Source organism: Saccharomyces eubayanus, mitochondrion (genome assembly GCF_001298625.1).
Source record: "Saccharomyces eubayanus strain FM1318 mitochondrion, complete sequence, whole genome shotgun sequence".
Taxonomy (NCBI): Eukaryota; Fungi; Ascomycota; class Saccharomycetes; order Saccharomycetales; family Saccharomycetaceae; genus Saccharomyces; species Saccharomyces eubayanus.
Window position 1 is genome coordinate 1 of NW_017264706.1, and position 16,655 is coordinate 16,655.

The window sequence follows — 16,655 nt, forward strand, 5'->3', positions numbered from 1 at the left end:
TATAATTAATTAATTAATTAATTAATAAATAGACTTTATATAAATATATATATATTATTATTATTATTATATATAGCCCCGGGCCCCCCGAGCCCGGGACCCCGCTAGAAGTATATATTATATATTAATACAGATAGAAGCCAAAAGGTCAGGCGCTTTCTTTGGGAGAAAGACCTAGTTAGTTCGAGTCTATCCTATCTGATAATAAAAAAAAATAAAATTAAATCAAATATAAATATTCTTTATTCATATATATTATATTCTCCTAATGGTATACATGGAATGATATTTTATATATATATTCTTTATTTAAATTATTATTATTATAAAATATTTAATGAAACTTTATAATTAATTAATATTATTTAGCCCCGCAAGGAGTCCCGGGCCCCCCGGGGGGCCCGGTACCCCGCAAGGAGATATATTATCTATATTAAATATATTATATATTGTCATAACTTATTAAATTTATTAAAATATAAAATAAGGACATATCTTTATATTTATCCTTCGGTACTTTATTTATTATATATTATTATTATTATTTATTATTATTATATAATCTCATATAAGATTACTATTATATATTATATAAGATCTATCTATTGTATTAAATATATTATATTTTATATATTTAATCTTATATATTCATCTACGGTACTTTATTAATATAAAATATATATTCTTTATTTATATAAGATATATATCCTATTAAAACATATTATATTGATTTAATATTATTATTAGTCTCAGTATTAATTATATTTATATATATATTAGTTTCTCCTATCGGGACTCCTATATTAATTATATATTATATATAATCTATTGAAAATAACTATTAAAGTAAATTATTATATTATTATGTATATTCTTATTAATATTTTTAATAATATAAATTCTTATTAATATTTATTAATTCTCCTACGGCGTCCGATCCCCCTATTAAAGTAAATAATTATTTATCATAATTTATAATTTATTATATATAAATAGGAGGCCGGACTTTATTATTATATATTATATTATTTATATATATATATGATATAGTTAGTATATTAACTATATTTATAATTATTGGTTATATATTATTATCATTATTATTATTATATTATTTTATATAAGGTTATTTATTATTATATTATTTCATATAAGATTATTACTATATTATACCTTTATATAAGATATATATTGTATTAAATATATATATAGTCATTAAATATTATTATTAGTTTCAGTAATTATTATTATTATATTAATATATATATTACTTTCTCTTATCGGTACTCCTATATTAATTATTATAATATTTTATCATTATAAAATAAGATAAGATATATTAAAGAGTAATTATTAAAATATTCATTATAGTATTTATTAATTATTTAATATTTTTATTAATTATTAATTATATTATTATTATCATAAGAAGTATTACATAATATATATTCTTATTAATTTGTAATATTTAATATATATATTTTTTATATTCTTATTTATTATATTATATTATATTATTTTTTATAAAAAGTTATTATATAAAACTTTATATTATTTATTTATAGGTATATATTATATATAATTTATTATATTAATTTAATTTAATATTATTATTCTTTAATACTTTTAATAACTTATAATTATACAAGAGAAGAATATATATATATATTTGAAGTATATATATTTAATTATAACCTAACCTTTAAGATGTTATAAAATATAATTTATTATATTATTATTTTATTATTATTAAAATATAATCTATTATAAGGTTTTATATTATTTATTAAAATTTATATTAAAAGATATTATATTAATTAAATATTATTATTTATAATTATTAATCATTAAAGAAGTTATTTAAATAGAATATTATTAATTATTTTAACCTTATTACTAGAAGTTTTACATATTATATATTATATATAGTTTTATATATATATAGGATATAATTAAAATATTAAATATAATCATTATTTGTTATATAATTTTTATATAAACATATATATACTTATTTTATATTATTTTATATTATATATTATTATATTCTTTTTATAATATAATATCCATATCCATATCCATATCCATATCCATATCCTATAGGGCTTTATATTATTTATTCATAATACGTAAATATTATTAATCCTATTAAGTATAATCATTAATTCTTTATATATATATTATCCTTTAGATATATTTATATAAGATATATATATTACCAATAATATATTATTTATTCCTCTCATTAAGAATAATTATTATATTCTTATACATATTAGTTATATAATTATTTAATATTCATATAATATTTATTCACTATTTAATCTCATATCTATTACTAGGAGTATTACATAATATATAGTATTAGTTTGTATATATATATGATATAGTTAATATATTTAATATAATCATTATTTATTATATTATTGAAATATAAACATATAGTCGGGCCCGCCCCCCGGGGGGGCCGGACGCCGGAGGAGGATATATCCTTATTTTATATTTTAATAATTAGTTATTATATAATTGTCATTTTATTATTATTATTATATAATATAATCTTAATATTCTCCTACGGGACTTTATTTAATTTAATATAATGTATTATAAATCATTATATTTAACCTATAATTAAATATAATTAATAAATAATTATACATATAATATTTTATATATATATAATTTATATAATATTCTTATAATAGTCTAGTTAATAATCTAACCTTTTTATTAAAAATAAGAAATATATAATTAAGAAAGAATTAATAATTATAATCTTAACTATAATCTTTATAATATAATTTATATTAAGATTAGTTTAAGTATATATATTTAAGATATAAATAATTATAATTTATTAGTTATAATTGAAATATAAACATACAGGTTATATCCTTATTTTATATTTTAATTATTATGTATTATCATTTTATTGTTATATTATAATTTTATTATTAAAAATAATATAAATAATTTACTAAATTAAATAAATATCATAAGTATAATATAATATTATCTATTTAAGACTATTAATAATAATTATATAGTTCTATAATAAATAATAATTATTTAAAATATATTAATAGAATAAGGTATATCTTCAATAATAATAAAGAATGTATTTATAAGTAATATGTATAATAATAATATTATTAATATTTAATTAATAATATAAATTTCATTAATAAGTTATTTAATAATATAATTAATGATTTCTCTGAAAAGAGTGTATATATATATTATATATAAACTATGATACGTTTTATAAAACAATATATATATATATATAAATATTTATTATACTATTACTTTATGTTTATCATAAAGATATAAATAAAATAGTTTAAAGTTATAACTATAATATTATAAATATTATAATATTAATAAAATTAATATATAAATAAAAAAATAAAAATGGTACAAAGATGATTATATTCAACAAATGCAAAAGATATTGCAGTATTATATTTTATGTTAGCTATTTTTAGTGGTATGGCAGGAACAGCAATGTCTTTAATCATTAGATTAGAATTAGCTGCACCTGGTTCACAATACTTACAAGGAAATGCTCAATTATTCAATGTTTTAGTAGTAGGTCATGCTGTATTAATGATTTTCTTCTTAGTAATGCCTAGTTTAATTGGTGGGTTTGGTAAATAATATATAAATAATAAATAATAAAATACTAAAAATATAGATAATAATAATGATCAATATAATAAAAAGAAGTTATAATCTTATTTAATAGGTTTAATTGAAGGTGACGAATCTATTTATGTACTTTATAAAAATATACCTAAAAATATATATAAAATTAACAATTATATTTCTATTAGATAATATATAATTAACTAAATATTTATATAATTTATTAAGTATTGAAAGATTAATAATAAACTTTAATATTTATATAATGTAAGAATTATAATAAAAATTAACTTATTAATAGTAATTAAATATTTAATAAAATATCCTTTATTATCTAATAAATAATTAAATAATAATGATTTATATAATTTATATATATTTTATATAAAAAAAATAATGTTTTAGTTATACTAATAGTTATAAAAAGCTAAATAAATATAGTTAGTAAATTATTATTTAATGATAATTTATGATTAATTATTAATTAATAGGGCGGACACCGTAGGAGATTAAATTATAATTATCTTATATTAACTTAAAATAGAGATCATAAAAATAATTTATATTAAAATAAATAGTTCTATTAATAAATAAATAAATAGGATGTAATTATGACAATAGTATTATATTATTTATAATCCCTCTAATATATAATAAATATATTATAAATTAGTAAAAATAATTGCCGTAATATATTATAAAATATATTATTATTACAACACTATATGCGGGAAACTCCTAAAGTTATAATATAATATAATGGTAATTCAATTAAATTATGAATATACTATAATATTAAAAATTATTATAAATAATATATCCTCAATTTATAAAAAGGGGGATTAAGTATGGACAATCCGCAGGAAACCAAATAATAATATAAATATATATTAAGATATATATATATATTTATTTATATTTATATATACTTTTTTTTTCTATAGATTATATTTATATTATCTAAGAATTATATATATAAATTATTACGTAGGATCCTCAGAGACTACACGTGTTGCACCTATTATATTTTGTATAATAGGTTGAAGATATAGTCCAAATATAATTGAAAGATTATAATAAAAATGAATTATTTATTACCATTAATAATTGGTGCTACAGATACAGCATTTCCAAGAATTAATAATATTGCATTTTGAGTATTACCTATGGGATTAGTATGTTTAGTTACATCTACTTTAGTAGAATCAGGTGCTGGTACAGGATGAACTGTAAATAAAAGGATATGCAGTTTTTAAATATCATTTAATGCATAAAATACCTTATATATATATATAAAAATATATATAATTATTAAAATACTTAATATATATTATATATTAACAAATATATATTAGTTAAAAAGTTTAATAATATAGGTTAATATGCCAATATTTTAATTAATAAAATATTTCAGAGACTAAACATGATATAATATATTAATAATGATTATATCATTAACATTTATATTATTATAATATAAAGTATATATATATAATAAATAAGAATAAAAATAAAATATCATATATATATTATTAAATAATATATAGTATAAATGTATTATTAATATATTAAAGACATAGTCCGAACAATATAGTAATATATTGAGATATAGATAATAATATTTATATTAACAAATATACTAATTATATAATTATATTATAATTATTATTAAATAGATATCCACCATTATCATCTATTCAAGCACATTCAGGACCAAGTGTAGATTTAGCAATTTTTGCTTTACATTTAACATCAATTTCATCATTATTAGGTGCTATTAATTTCATTGTAACAACATTAAATATGAGAACAAATGGTATGACAATGCATAAATTACCATTATTTGTATGATCAATTTTCATTACAGCGTTCTTATTATTATTATCATTACCTGTATTATCTGCTGGTATTACAATGTTATTATTAGATAGAAACTTTAATACTTCATTCTTCGAAGTTGCAGGAGGTGGTGACCCCATCTTATACGAGCATTTATTTTACCCAGACTATAAAATAAATATAGTGAAAATCATAATTCTAAGTTTATTAATAATAAATATTTTAACTATTAATATTGTCTTTAATCTATTAATAATAAAGACTATTTTATCAATATATAATAATATTGATAAAACTATTAAATTAATAAATAAATATAAATTAAATTTATATATATTTTTTATAAATATTATTAAATACTTTTATATATTATTATTTTATAAAAATCTTAAAACATTAAATAATAATAAAATAAAATCAGAAGATAAATTAATAATTAATAAAGAATCTTCAAATATGAATACTTTAAAATCTTTATTAGATTTAACTAATAATGATATTAGTAAATATAATTGAGAATGAGATAAAGATAATTTTAATTTTGATAAATTTTATATAGAATTTAAAAAGATTAAACCAAATAATAAATTACCAACTAAAGAATTTTTAGAATGATTTATTGGTTTTTTTGAAGCTGATGGTTGTTTACTTATTCCTAAAAATAAACAAGTATATGCTATTATTCTTTCTAATAGTAAAGATTTAAATCTATTAAATTATATTAAAGATAATATAACTTTTGGTAATGTACTATATCATTCTAGAAAATTAAATACTTATAGATGAGTAGTATATAGTGAAAAAGATATTATATTATTAATTCATTTATTTAATGGTAATCTAGTATTACCTGTAAGATATATTAAATTAAATATATTTATTTCAACTATTAATTTAAAATTAATAAATAATAATAAACTTATTATTAATTTAATTAATAAATGTAAAATTCCTCTATTAAATAATGCTTGATTATCAGGTTTTACTGATGGTGAAGGTTGTTTTTATATTGGTAAATCTCAATCTTATTATTATCTAAGTTATAGTATTACTCAAAAATATTTAGCTAATAAAATTGTTTTTGATATAATTTTATTATTATTACAAAATATACTTAATACTAAATCAGGTGGTGTTAATAACCATTCTAAAGATAATGTTTATATTTTACGTATAAGCAGTTTAGAAGCTTGTTCTAAATTAAGATTATATTTTAATAAATATCCTTTAAGAAGTTATAAATTATTAATTTATAAAGATTGATTAAATTTTATTGATATAGCTATAAATAAATCTTTAACTAAAGAGGATAGAAAGATTAATTTAATAGTCCGGCCCGCCCCCCGGGGGGGGGGCGGACGCCGGAGGAGAAATATTAAAAGTTATTAGAAATAAAAAATTAAATAATTAATAAATAAATTATGATGAGAAATAAAAGATATAATTAAATGTAAATTTATATATAAATATTAATTATTTATATAATATTTCATATATATTATTTTATATATAGAGTATGTTATATCTTAGTTTTTATATATTATAATTATATATATACTTATTTATATATATAACATATAAATTACTAATAAATATAATTTATTGATAAAATTATCTTATTATGAATAATATTAATTATTATAATAATAAGTTTATATTTAATAAAATATAAAGATATATAAAGGCAACACTGATAGTACGGTTAATAATCTTCTTAGGATCAAGACCGTCGATTAATTAAGTGATCGCTACAGACTGCTTTATCGGTGGTTTTTATAATATATATTATTATAAAGATTAATGTACAGTCGATACACTCAATAGATATTAATTTATATATTGGTTATTATAAATTATAATAAGTAAAATATATTGTAAGTGTAATATTTATATTTTATATGTGTATGGATTCTTTGGTCATCCAGAGGTATATATTTTAATTATTCCTGGTTTTGGTATTATTTCACATGTTGTATCAACATATTCTAAAAAACCTGTATTTGGTGAAATTTCAATGGTATATGCTATGGCATCTATTGGATTATTAGGATTCTTAGTATGATCACATCATATGTATATTGTAGGATTAGATGCAGATATGAAAGCTCAAGTGTCGTTATATATGGTAACGTATATATTATTATTTAACTGTATGCCGGAAACTTTATACTATTTTAATAATAATAATAATATTATTAAAATAACTAAAATAATAGTCCGCTTATTATTAATATATTTGGAAAAATCTATTATTTTATTTAGATATTTTATAACTAATAATAAACAATCGGCAAGTAACTTTTATTTTACTTCTATAAAAATTAATAAGAATAAAAAAACAATTCTTAAAAATCATTTAAATGATATAAATGAAATAAAAATCTCAGAACATAAACCTTTATATAAAAAATTAAAAGATGATGAAATATTAGGTTATTATTTAGCAGGTTTAATTGAAGGAGATGGTCATATCGGTGCTAAATATATTACTATTGCTATTAATTATAAAGATATTAAAAATGCTTATTATTTAAAAAAATTAATTGGTTATGGTAATATTAGAAAATACTCTAATACTAATAAAGCTGTAAGTTTAAATTTTGATTCTAAAGCAGCTATATTAAGAGTATTTAATTTAATTAATGGTAAATTATTAGGCCCTTATAAGCATAAACAATTAATTGATCAAAAATACGATATTAAATTTAATACTTTAATTAAACCTATCGCTAATTTTAATTTATGAGATAACCCCTGATTAACTGGTTTTACTGACGCTGATGGTAGTTTTGGAGTATATGTTTATAAATCAAAAACTATAAAAATAGGATATAATGTAAAAATTATATTTAGAATTATACAAAGACATGTTGATTTATTAAAACATGTTCAAAAAGCTTTAGATGGTAGTATTTCTTTATTTAAAAGAAAATCAGTAGTTGGAGGTTATAATTATTCAGCTCTTAATTTTAATTCTATTAAAAATTGAATTAAATATTTTAGTTTATATCCACCATTACATAATAGTAAATATATTCATTTTATTAAATGATATAAAGTTTGTTATTTATTTGATAATAAATTACATTTAACTAAAGAAGGATTAGATAAAATTATATCTATTAAAAGGAACTTCAGAGACTAGTGCGTTAAATATCCTATATATCAAAATTAAGCATTTAATCCTTTATTATATATAAAATATATATATAATATAAAATAATTATCTTATTTATTTTTAATTAGAAATAAGTTTTATAGGATAAAGATACAGTCCACAGTTAATAAGGTTTGTTTATATAATATAATATATAAAAATATATATATAAAATAAAATAGAATATAATACTTGTTATTGTCGAAAATAATATCTCACTTTAATTAGAATTATAATTTAAATTTTAAGGTATATATATTATAAAAAATTATAAAACTTATTCATCCTTATTTAATATTATTATATATTTATAATAATATTTAAGTGACTAGAGCCTATTTTCTTTCCGCAACTATGATCATTGCTATTCCTACAGGAATTAAAATCTTTTCATGATTAGCGACGATCTACGGTGGTTCAATTAGATTAGCACTACCAATGTTATATGCTATTGCATTCTTATTCTTATTCACTATAGGAGGTTTAACAGGTGTAGCTTTAGCTAACGCCTCATTAGATGTAGCATTCCACGATATAAATATATTTATTTATTAAAAATAAGTGTCGTGTATAAAATTCACAAAAATAATAAATAATAATTATATTATTAAATATTATTGGTTATTATATTTATAATAATAATATTTATATAATAGCTAACGGGGAAACTCTTATATATATATATATTATATAAAAAATAAGACAATCCCGTGATAACTTTAATATATTCATAATTATAATTTTTTTATATATAATGATATATTAAAGTATTGTAGAGACTAAACGTGAATGATTTTAATATATTATATTAAAATTAAGAGATAGTCCAATCTTATATGTGAATATAAGTTAATAAAAATAATAATATTATTTTGACTTATTATATATTTTTATATATAACTTTAAATTATCATATTATATTATATTTATTATTAATAGATAATATTTATAAAAAAACATATGAATCAATTATAAATAAATATACTAATGTAATAGATAGATATTTTATTAATATTGATAAAGAGAAAATTAATAAATTAAAATTTTTAGATAATTATACTGAGGATGAAAAAGGTTATTATTTATCAGGATTATTTGAAGGAGATGGTAATATCTATACAAGATGTTTTACTATTATTTTTTCTTTAGAAGATGTTATTTTAGCTGATTATTTATGTCTTTATTTTAATATTGGACATATTACAGCTAGATATAATAATAAAAAAGAATTAACAGCTGTTGAATGAAATATTATAAAAAGAAAAGATCAAGAAGTTTTTATAAATTATATTAATGGTAAATTATTAACATATAAAAGATATAATCAATATTATAAATATAATTTTAATAATCTATTAAATATTTTATTAAAACAACCTAAAGAATTTGATGTACTATTAAATCCTTGGTTAACAGGTTTTAATGATGCAGATGGTTATTTTTATCTTGGTTTTCAATATTATAAACTTAGTCAATGATTAAAATTTCATTTAGAATTATCACAAAAAGATAAATATATTTTAGATATTGTCTTAAAATATTTTAAACTTGGTAGTATTATTAAAAAAGATTTTAAATCAGGAGCTACAGCTTATATTTATAAAGCTCAATCTTCTAAAGCTATAAAACCTTTTATTGAATATTTTAATAAATATCAACCTTTAAGTCTTAGAAGATATAAACAATATTTATTATTAAATATTGCTTACTTATTAAAATCTATAAAATTACATAGATTTATTAATTCTCTTATAATATTAAAAGAATTAATATTATTACAAAGTGTTAAAAATATGTCTTTAATTATAAAAAATAAATTAAATGATAAAGTTAAAGTTATTATCAATAAATATCAAATATTAAAAAATATTAATAAATAATATTTATTATTATGACTTATTACGTAGTGGGACATTTCCGCGAGACTTGTCAAGTAACTAATAATAATATTTAACATTTTCTTAATTTAATACCTATTATATTATATTATATTATACTATATAAGATAGGTATAGGAGAATGTATAAATTATATTTTTATCAATATAAGTCTATCTACAAATGTATTAAAATGGTAACATAAATATGTTAAACTGTAGTGACAAAAGTAGCCATATTCTTGACAGTTTATATATTATTTATTAATATATTAAAGATGAAGGAGCTTTGACTGATTTAATATGCTCAACGAAAGTAAATCAAATGTTTTAAAATTACTTAACCACTTATTGAAAATCTGTCTGATAATTCAATAATTATTTTAATTATATATATTTATATTAAAATAATAATGATTGAGGTTATGTGTTGGGAATTAGCATACGATAAATCATATAATCATTAGTAATATAGTTTGAGAGCTAAGTTAAATATTTACGTATTATTAGTTAAACAAGGTAAGCCCTATAAATTGTTATTATATTAAATAATAATACCATTATTATAAAATATATATTATATATTATATATATATAAAATCTTGGATTAAGAAATATAATATTTATTTATAGAAATTTTCTTATATATTTAGAGGGTAAAAGATTATATAAAAAGCTAATGACATATTGTAATGATATGTATAAGAATTATTATTCTAAGATGAAAATCTGCTAACTTATATTAAAGGTGATATGCCTATTTTTATTATATATTATAATATTAATAGGAGGTTTATATTAATAAACTGATAAATATTTAAATATATATTTTTTTTTATATATATATTAAATATTGAATAGATATTGCGTGAGCCGTATGCTATGAAAGTCGCATGTACGGTTCTTACCGGGGGAAAACTTGTAAAGGTCTACCTATCGGAATATTATGTATTATCAATGGGTGCTATTTTCTCATTATTTGCAGGATACTATTATTGAAGTCCTCAAATTTTAGGTTTAAATTATAACGAAAAATTAGCTCAAATTCAATTCTGATTAATCTTCATCGGGGCTAATGTTATCTTCTTCCCTATGCATTTCTTAGGTATTAATGGTATGCCCAGAAGAATTCCAGATTACCCTGATGCTTTCGCTGGTTGAAATTATGTAGCTTCTATTGGTTCATTTATTGCACTTATCTCATTATTCTTATTCATCTATATTTTATATGATCAATTAGTTAATGGTTTAAATAATAAAGTTACTAATAAATCAGTTGTTTACTCTAAAGCACCCGATTTTGTTGAATCTAATATGATCTTCAATTTAAATACAGTTAAATCTTCATCTATTGAATTCTTATTAACTTCTCCACCAGCTGTACATTCATTCAATACACCAGCTGTACAATCTTAATCTTATATTATTTAATCTTAATATAATTTTAATTATTTTTTAATAATATTCTTATTAAATTATATATATATATATTTATTTATTTATTTATTTATTTATATATATATACTTTTTTACATATAATTATTAATAATATAAATATAAATCTTTATATTTATATTATGTCAGTTATTTATAATAATCTTAATCTATTTATTATATTTAGTTACTACTAAAAGAAATTATTTATATTTTTATGACTATATCTAACCTATATATTAATATTATATTGATAATTTATTATGACTATATCAAACTTATATATTATATTGATAATATATTATACATTATATTTATATTATTTATTTTATATACCTTTTTATATTTTATTTTTAATAAATAAAGAGAGAATATATATTTATTAATAATTATAATTTTTATTATTTATTATTATTATTATATTATATTTATATATTAAGATATTTATATAGTTTTATATATTTATATATTTATATAATTTTATATTATATATTAAGGTATTTTATATAGTTTTATATTTTATATTTATATATTTTATTAATATAATTATATATACGGTAGGGGCCCCATTATATTTTATATAACTTTAGTATTTAAAGGGGCCCAGATATAGCTTATTCTTATTCTTATTACTTTAATATTTTGTTATTTTTATATTATTAATATATATAACATTTATTTTTAATAAGAAATATTAATCTTTTTAATTAAGGTATAATAATATAAATAATTTATATAATTTAATAAATGTTGTTATTATCTTATCTTTATTAAAATATAAATATGCCACAATTAGTTCCATTTTATTTTATGAATCAATTAACTTATGGTTTCTTATTAATAATTCTATTATTAATTTTATTCTCACAATTCTTTTTACCTATGATCTTAAGATTATACGTATCTAGATTATTTATTTCTAAATTATAATTTATAATTATAGTTATTATAATATAAATAAATAGTTTATAATAAGAAATACACATATATTATATAATATATGAAAATATACAATATATTATTATTATTATCTTTTTTAAGATTTAATAATTAATATAGATTATATAAATATCACAATTATTAATAAATTAATTATATATAATTAATTTATTAATATATAAAGAAGTGATAAAGCTAATAGTTATTTATATGAATTTATAAATAAATATTACAATACAAATATTATATATATCATTATATATATATATATAATAATTAATTTTATTAATATATTTCATAAAAAATTATATAAATAGTTAATTATTTTTAAGTTATAGTTATTTTATTAAAATTTATGTTTAATTTATTAAATACATATATTACATCACCATTAGATCAATTTGAGATTAGACTATTATTAGGTTTACAATCATCATTTATTGATTTAAGTTGTTTAAATTTAACAACATTTTCATTATATACTATTATTGTATTATTAGTTATTTTATGTTTATATCTATTAACTAATAATAATAATAAAATTATTGGTTCTAGATGATTAATTTCACAAGAAGCTATTTATGATACTATTATAAATATGGTTAAAGGACAAATCGGAGGTAAAAATTGAGGATTATATTTCCCTATGATTTTTACTTTCTTTATGTTTATTTTTATTGCTAATTTAATTAGTATGATTCCTTATTCATTCGCTTTATCAGCTCATTTAGTATTTATTATTTCTTTAAGTATTATTATTTGATTAGGTAATACTATTTTAGGTTTATATAAACATGGATGACTATTCTTCTCATTATTTGTTCCTACTGGTACACCTTTACCATTAGTTCCTTTATTAGTTATTATTGAAACTTTATCTTATATTGCTAGATCTATTTCTTTAGGTTTAAGATTAGGTTCTAATATTTTAGCTGGTCATTTATTAATGATTATTTTAGCTGGTTTACTATTTAACTTTATGTTAATTAACTTATTTACTTTAGTATTCGGTTTTGTACCTTTAGCTATAATCTTAGCTATTATGTTCTTAGAATTCGCTATTGGTATTATTCAAAGTTATGTTTGATGTATCTTAACTGCTTCTTATTTAAAAGATGCCGTATATTTACACTAATTTATACTTATAATAGTATATAATACTTTAATAATATTCTTATAAACTTTATATTATTTATTATATTATAGATATAATTCATATATATTTTATATATTATTTATGATATTTATTTATCATATTATTTTTATTATATATTTTATATATTATTTATGATATTTATTTATCATATTATTTTTATTTAGATTTCATATATTTTATATAATTTATTATTTATAATTTATAATTTACTTACGGGAGGGGTCCCCATTAGTATTTACCAATAATTTTTATTTAAGGGACCCAGATATCTACTTGTTCTTATTTAGAATATTATTTATTTAGTTACCTAGATAAAATAACATTAACATAAATATATACATTAATACTAATATAAATTACTTATTTATATAATTATTATAAAAATATAAACATATTATTATTATTATTATATTTTAGAACTAATATAAATATAATATTTTTAAGTAAAAGAGATTTATTATATTATTTTATTTATTAATATCTACTAGAAGTATTAATATTAACATTTATATAATATATATTATTCCTTATTTTTAGTTATTATATAGCCCCGAAAGGAGTTATTATATATATAATATTTTATTATTTTTAATTCATATATTATTATATTATATATTTAATATATAAACTAATACATTATTAAAGAATATTCTTATCCAGATTATTTATTATTCTTATTTTTAAGATATAATAAAATTATAACTATTTTTTATAATTATATTGTATACATATAAAAAAATATATTAAATTTAAGGGGTATTATTTATTATTTTTATTAATATTATTGGATGTTATAATTAACATTAATATTAATATTTATATAAGATACTTATTAATATAAAATATAAACATATTATTATTATATTATATTTATGTAATATAAAGATTATTAAAAAGAATTTATCATACTTATTTAAAGATATTATATATAAACTTATTAAATAGTATTATTCATTTTATAAATAAATATTTATTTAGATATATTAAATTATTCATATAAATTAAAATGAATATAAATTAAAGAGATTTAAATATATTTAGATTTTATATATATCTCTATTTTAGATATATCATATTATTTTATATATTATTCTTAATACCCTTAAAGTATTTATTATATAGCCCCGAAAGGAGTTATTATTGTATCTCCTATTTATAATTAATATAGATTTAATCAAACTCTAGAATATATTATATTATTTTTATTTAGCCTATATTTATATATAATAAATTCATAAATTATCTTTAATAATTATTACTAAAAAAGTCATATTAATATATAATTTCTTATTTAGAATTATTTATATAGTCGGCCCCCCCCTTAATGGTTAATGGGGGGGCGGACGCCGGAGGAGAATCTTATTAAAACTTTTAATGATAAACTATTATATTATATTTTATTACTGATAATTCATATATTATTATCTTAGATATTAAGTCTTAGAAGTAATATATATAATTATATCTCTTAAAGAGTATTATTATTTATATTATATTATTTTATTATTTTAAAGATAGAATAAATTTATAACTCTTTTTTAACTACCCTTTTTTTATATAAATATATATAAAAAAGTATCATATATTATATTTAATTTAAAATATAAATATTATTATTATATATTGAAATATATATATAAAGTCCGGCCCGCCCCGCGGGGGGGGCGGACGCCGAAGGAGTATAATAGAAAGGAGCCCCGATAGAAGAAGTATTATTCTATTAATTATTTAATATATACTTATGATTAATATTATCATTATATATACTTAATATACTTTTTAAAGTATTATTATATATTATTATGATATATATAAGATTATATTATTAGATATTATATAGAAGGGTTTAATATATAAGTCTGGTAATTTATATAAAAGTATTACTCCTATAACATATTATTAACTAAAAATTATTTATTAGGAGTTATAAACTAATATTTTAGTATATTTATAAGAATCATTAATCTTATAAAATTAACTCTTACAATTTAAATTATTAATTAAAGAATTAATTGTTTAATATTTTTATAAATAGATAGATATATATATAATAATTAAATTAAAATTAAAATGATATTTATGATTATATAAGAATTATTAATATTGATTATTTTTTATATTATTAATTATATTTTTTATTAGAATTGAGAATATTATATATTTTTAGATTTTTAATATATAAGTAATAAATATTTATGGGGGGAGGGGGCGGGTGATTAGAAACTAGAATAATAATATAATAAAGTACCATCAATGAATTAATTGAAATAAAATAACTAATAAATACTATAATAATAAAACAAATTAAATAATAGAATTAAAGGTATAAACAATAAAATAAATTGAATAAGTATAATATAAATAATAAAATGAATAAAAAAGATAAATGAAAACGAAATAATATCCGGGTCCCTATTAAAATTATTATTGAAAATAATAATGGGGACCCCCCCTAAAGAAGAAATAAATGATTTAAAATATTAATAATTAAATAAAAATAAATAATATAATTTAAAATATATAAAATTTATAAATATATTATATAATTAATATAAAAGTCTAAAAAAATAATAATAAAATAAAGATATTGAAAGTGTTATATATAT

General features: G+C 16.5%; 4 protein-coding genes and 1 non-coding gene across 5 annotated transcripts; all 5 read left to right on the top strand. All coding sequences in view use genetic code 3, as the record gives it.

The window, feature by feature from the left end:
* Positions 1 to 129: 129 nt before the first annotated feature.
* Positions 130 to 202, top strand: DI49_5670. Its single transcript has one exon. It is a non-coding gene; the product is annotated as a tRNA-Pro (tRNA).
* Positions 203 to 1,475: 1,273 nt separating this feature from the next.
* Positions 1,476 to 1,565, top strand: DI49_5671 (BI2-like protein; the record flags this gene model as incomplete). Its single annotated transcript has 1 exon — positions 1,476 to 1,565. The coding sequence occupies one exon, from the start codon at positions 1,476 to 1,478 to the stop codon at positions 1,563 to 1,565; it is 90 nt and encodes a 29-aa protein (XP_022467376.1).
* Positions 1,566 to 3,414: 1,849 nt separating this feature from the next.
* DI49_5672 (COX1-like protein) lies at positions 3,415 to 11,936 on the top strand (the record flags this gene model as incomplete). Its single annotated transcript has 7 exons — positions 3,415 to 3,656; positions 4,736 to 4,880; positions 5,326 to 5,647; positions 7,395 to 7,586; positions 8,973 to 9,179; positions 10,540 to 10,563; positions 11,464 to 11,936. The coding sequence occupies 7 exons, from the start codon at positions 3,415 to 3,417 to the stop codon at positions 11,934 to 11,936; spliced, it is 1,605 nt and encodes a 534-aa protein (XP_022467377.1).
* Positions 11,937 to 12,737: 801 nt separating this feature from the next.
* On the top strand, positions 12,738 to 12,884 carry DI49_5673 (ATP8-like protein; the record flags this gene model as incomplete). Its single annotated transcript has 1 exon — positions 12,738 to 12,884. One exon carries the CDS (start codon positions 12,738 to 12,740, stop codon positions 12,882 to 12,884), a length of 147 nt encoding a protein of 48 aa, XP_022467378.1.
* A 364-nt stretch (positions 12,885 to 13,248) lies between these two features.
* On the top strand, positions 13,249 to 14,028 carry DI49_5674 (ATP6-like protein; the record flags this gene model as incomplete). Its single annotated transcript has 1 exon — positions 13,249 to 14,028. One exon carries the CDS (start codon positions 13,249 to 13,251, stop codon positions 14,026 to 14,028), a length of 780 nt encoding a protein of 259 aa, XP_022467379.1.
* Between the last annotated feature and the right edge of the window lie 2,627 nt (positions 14,029 to 16,655).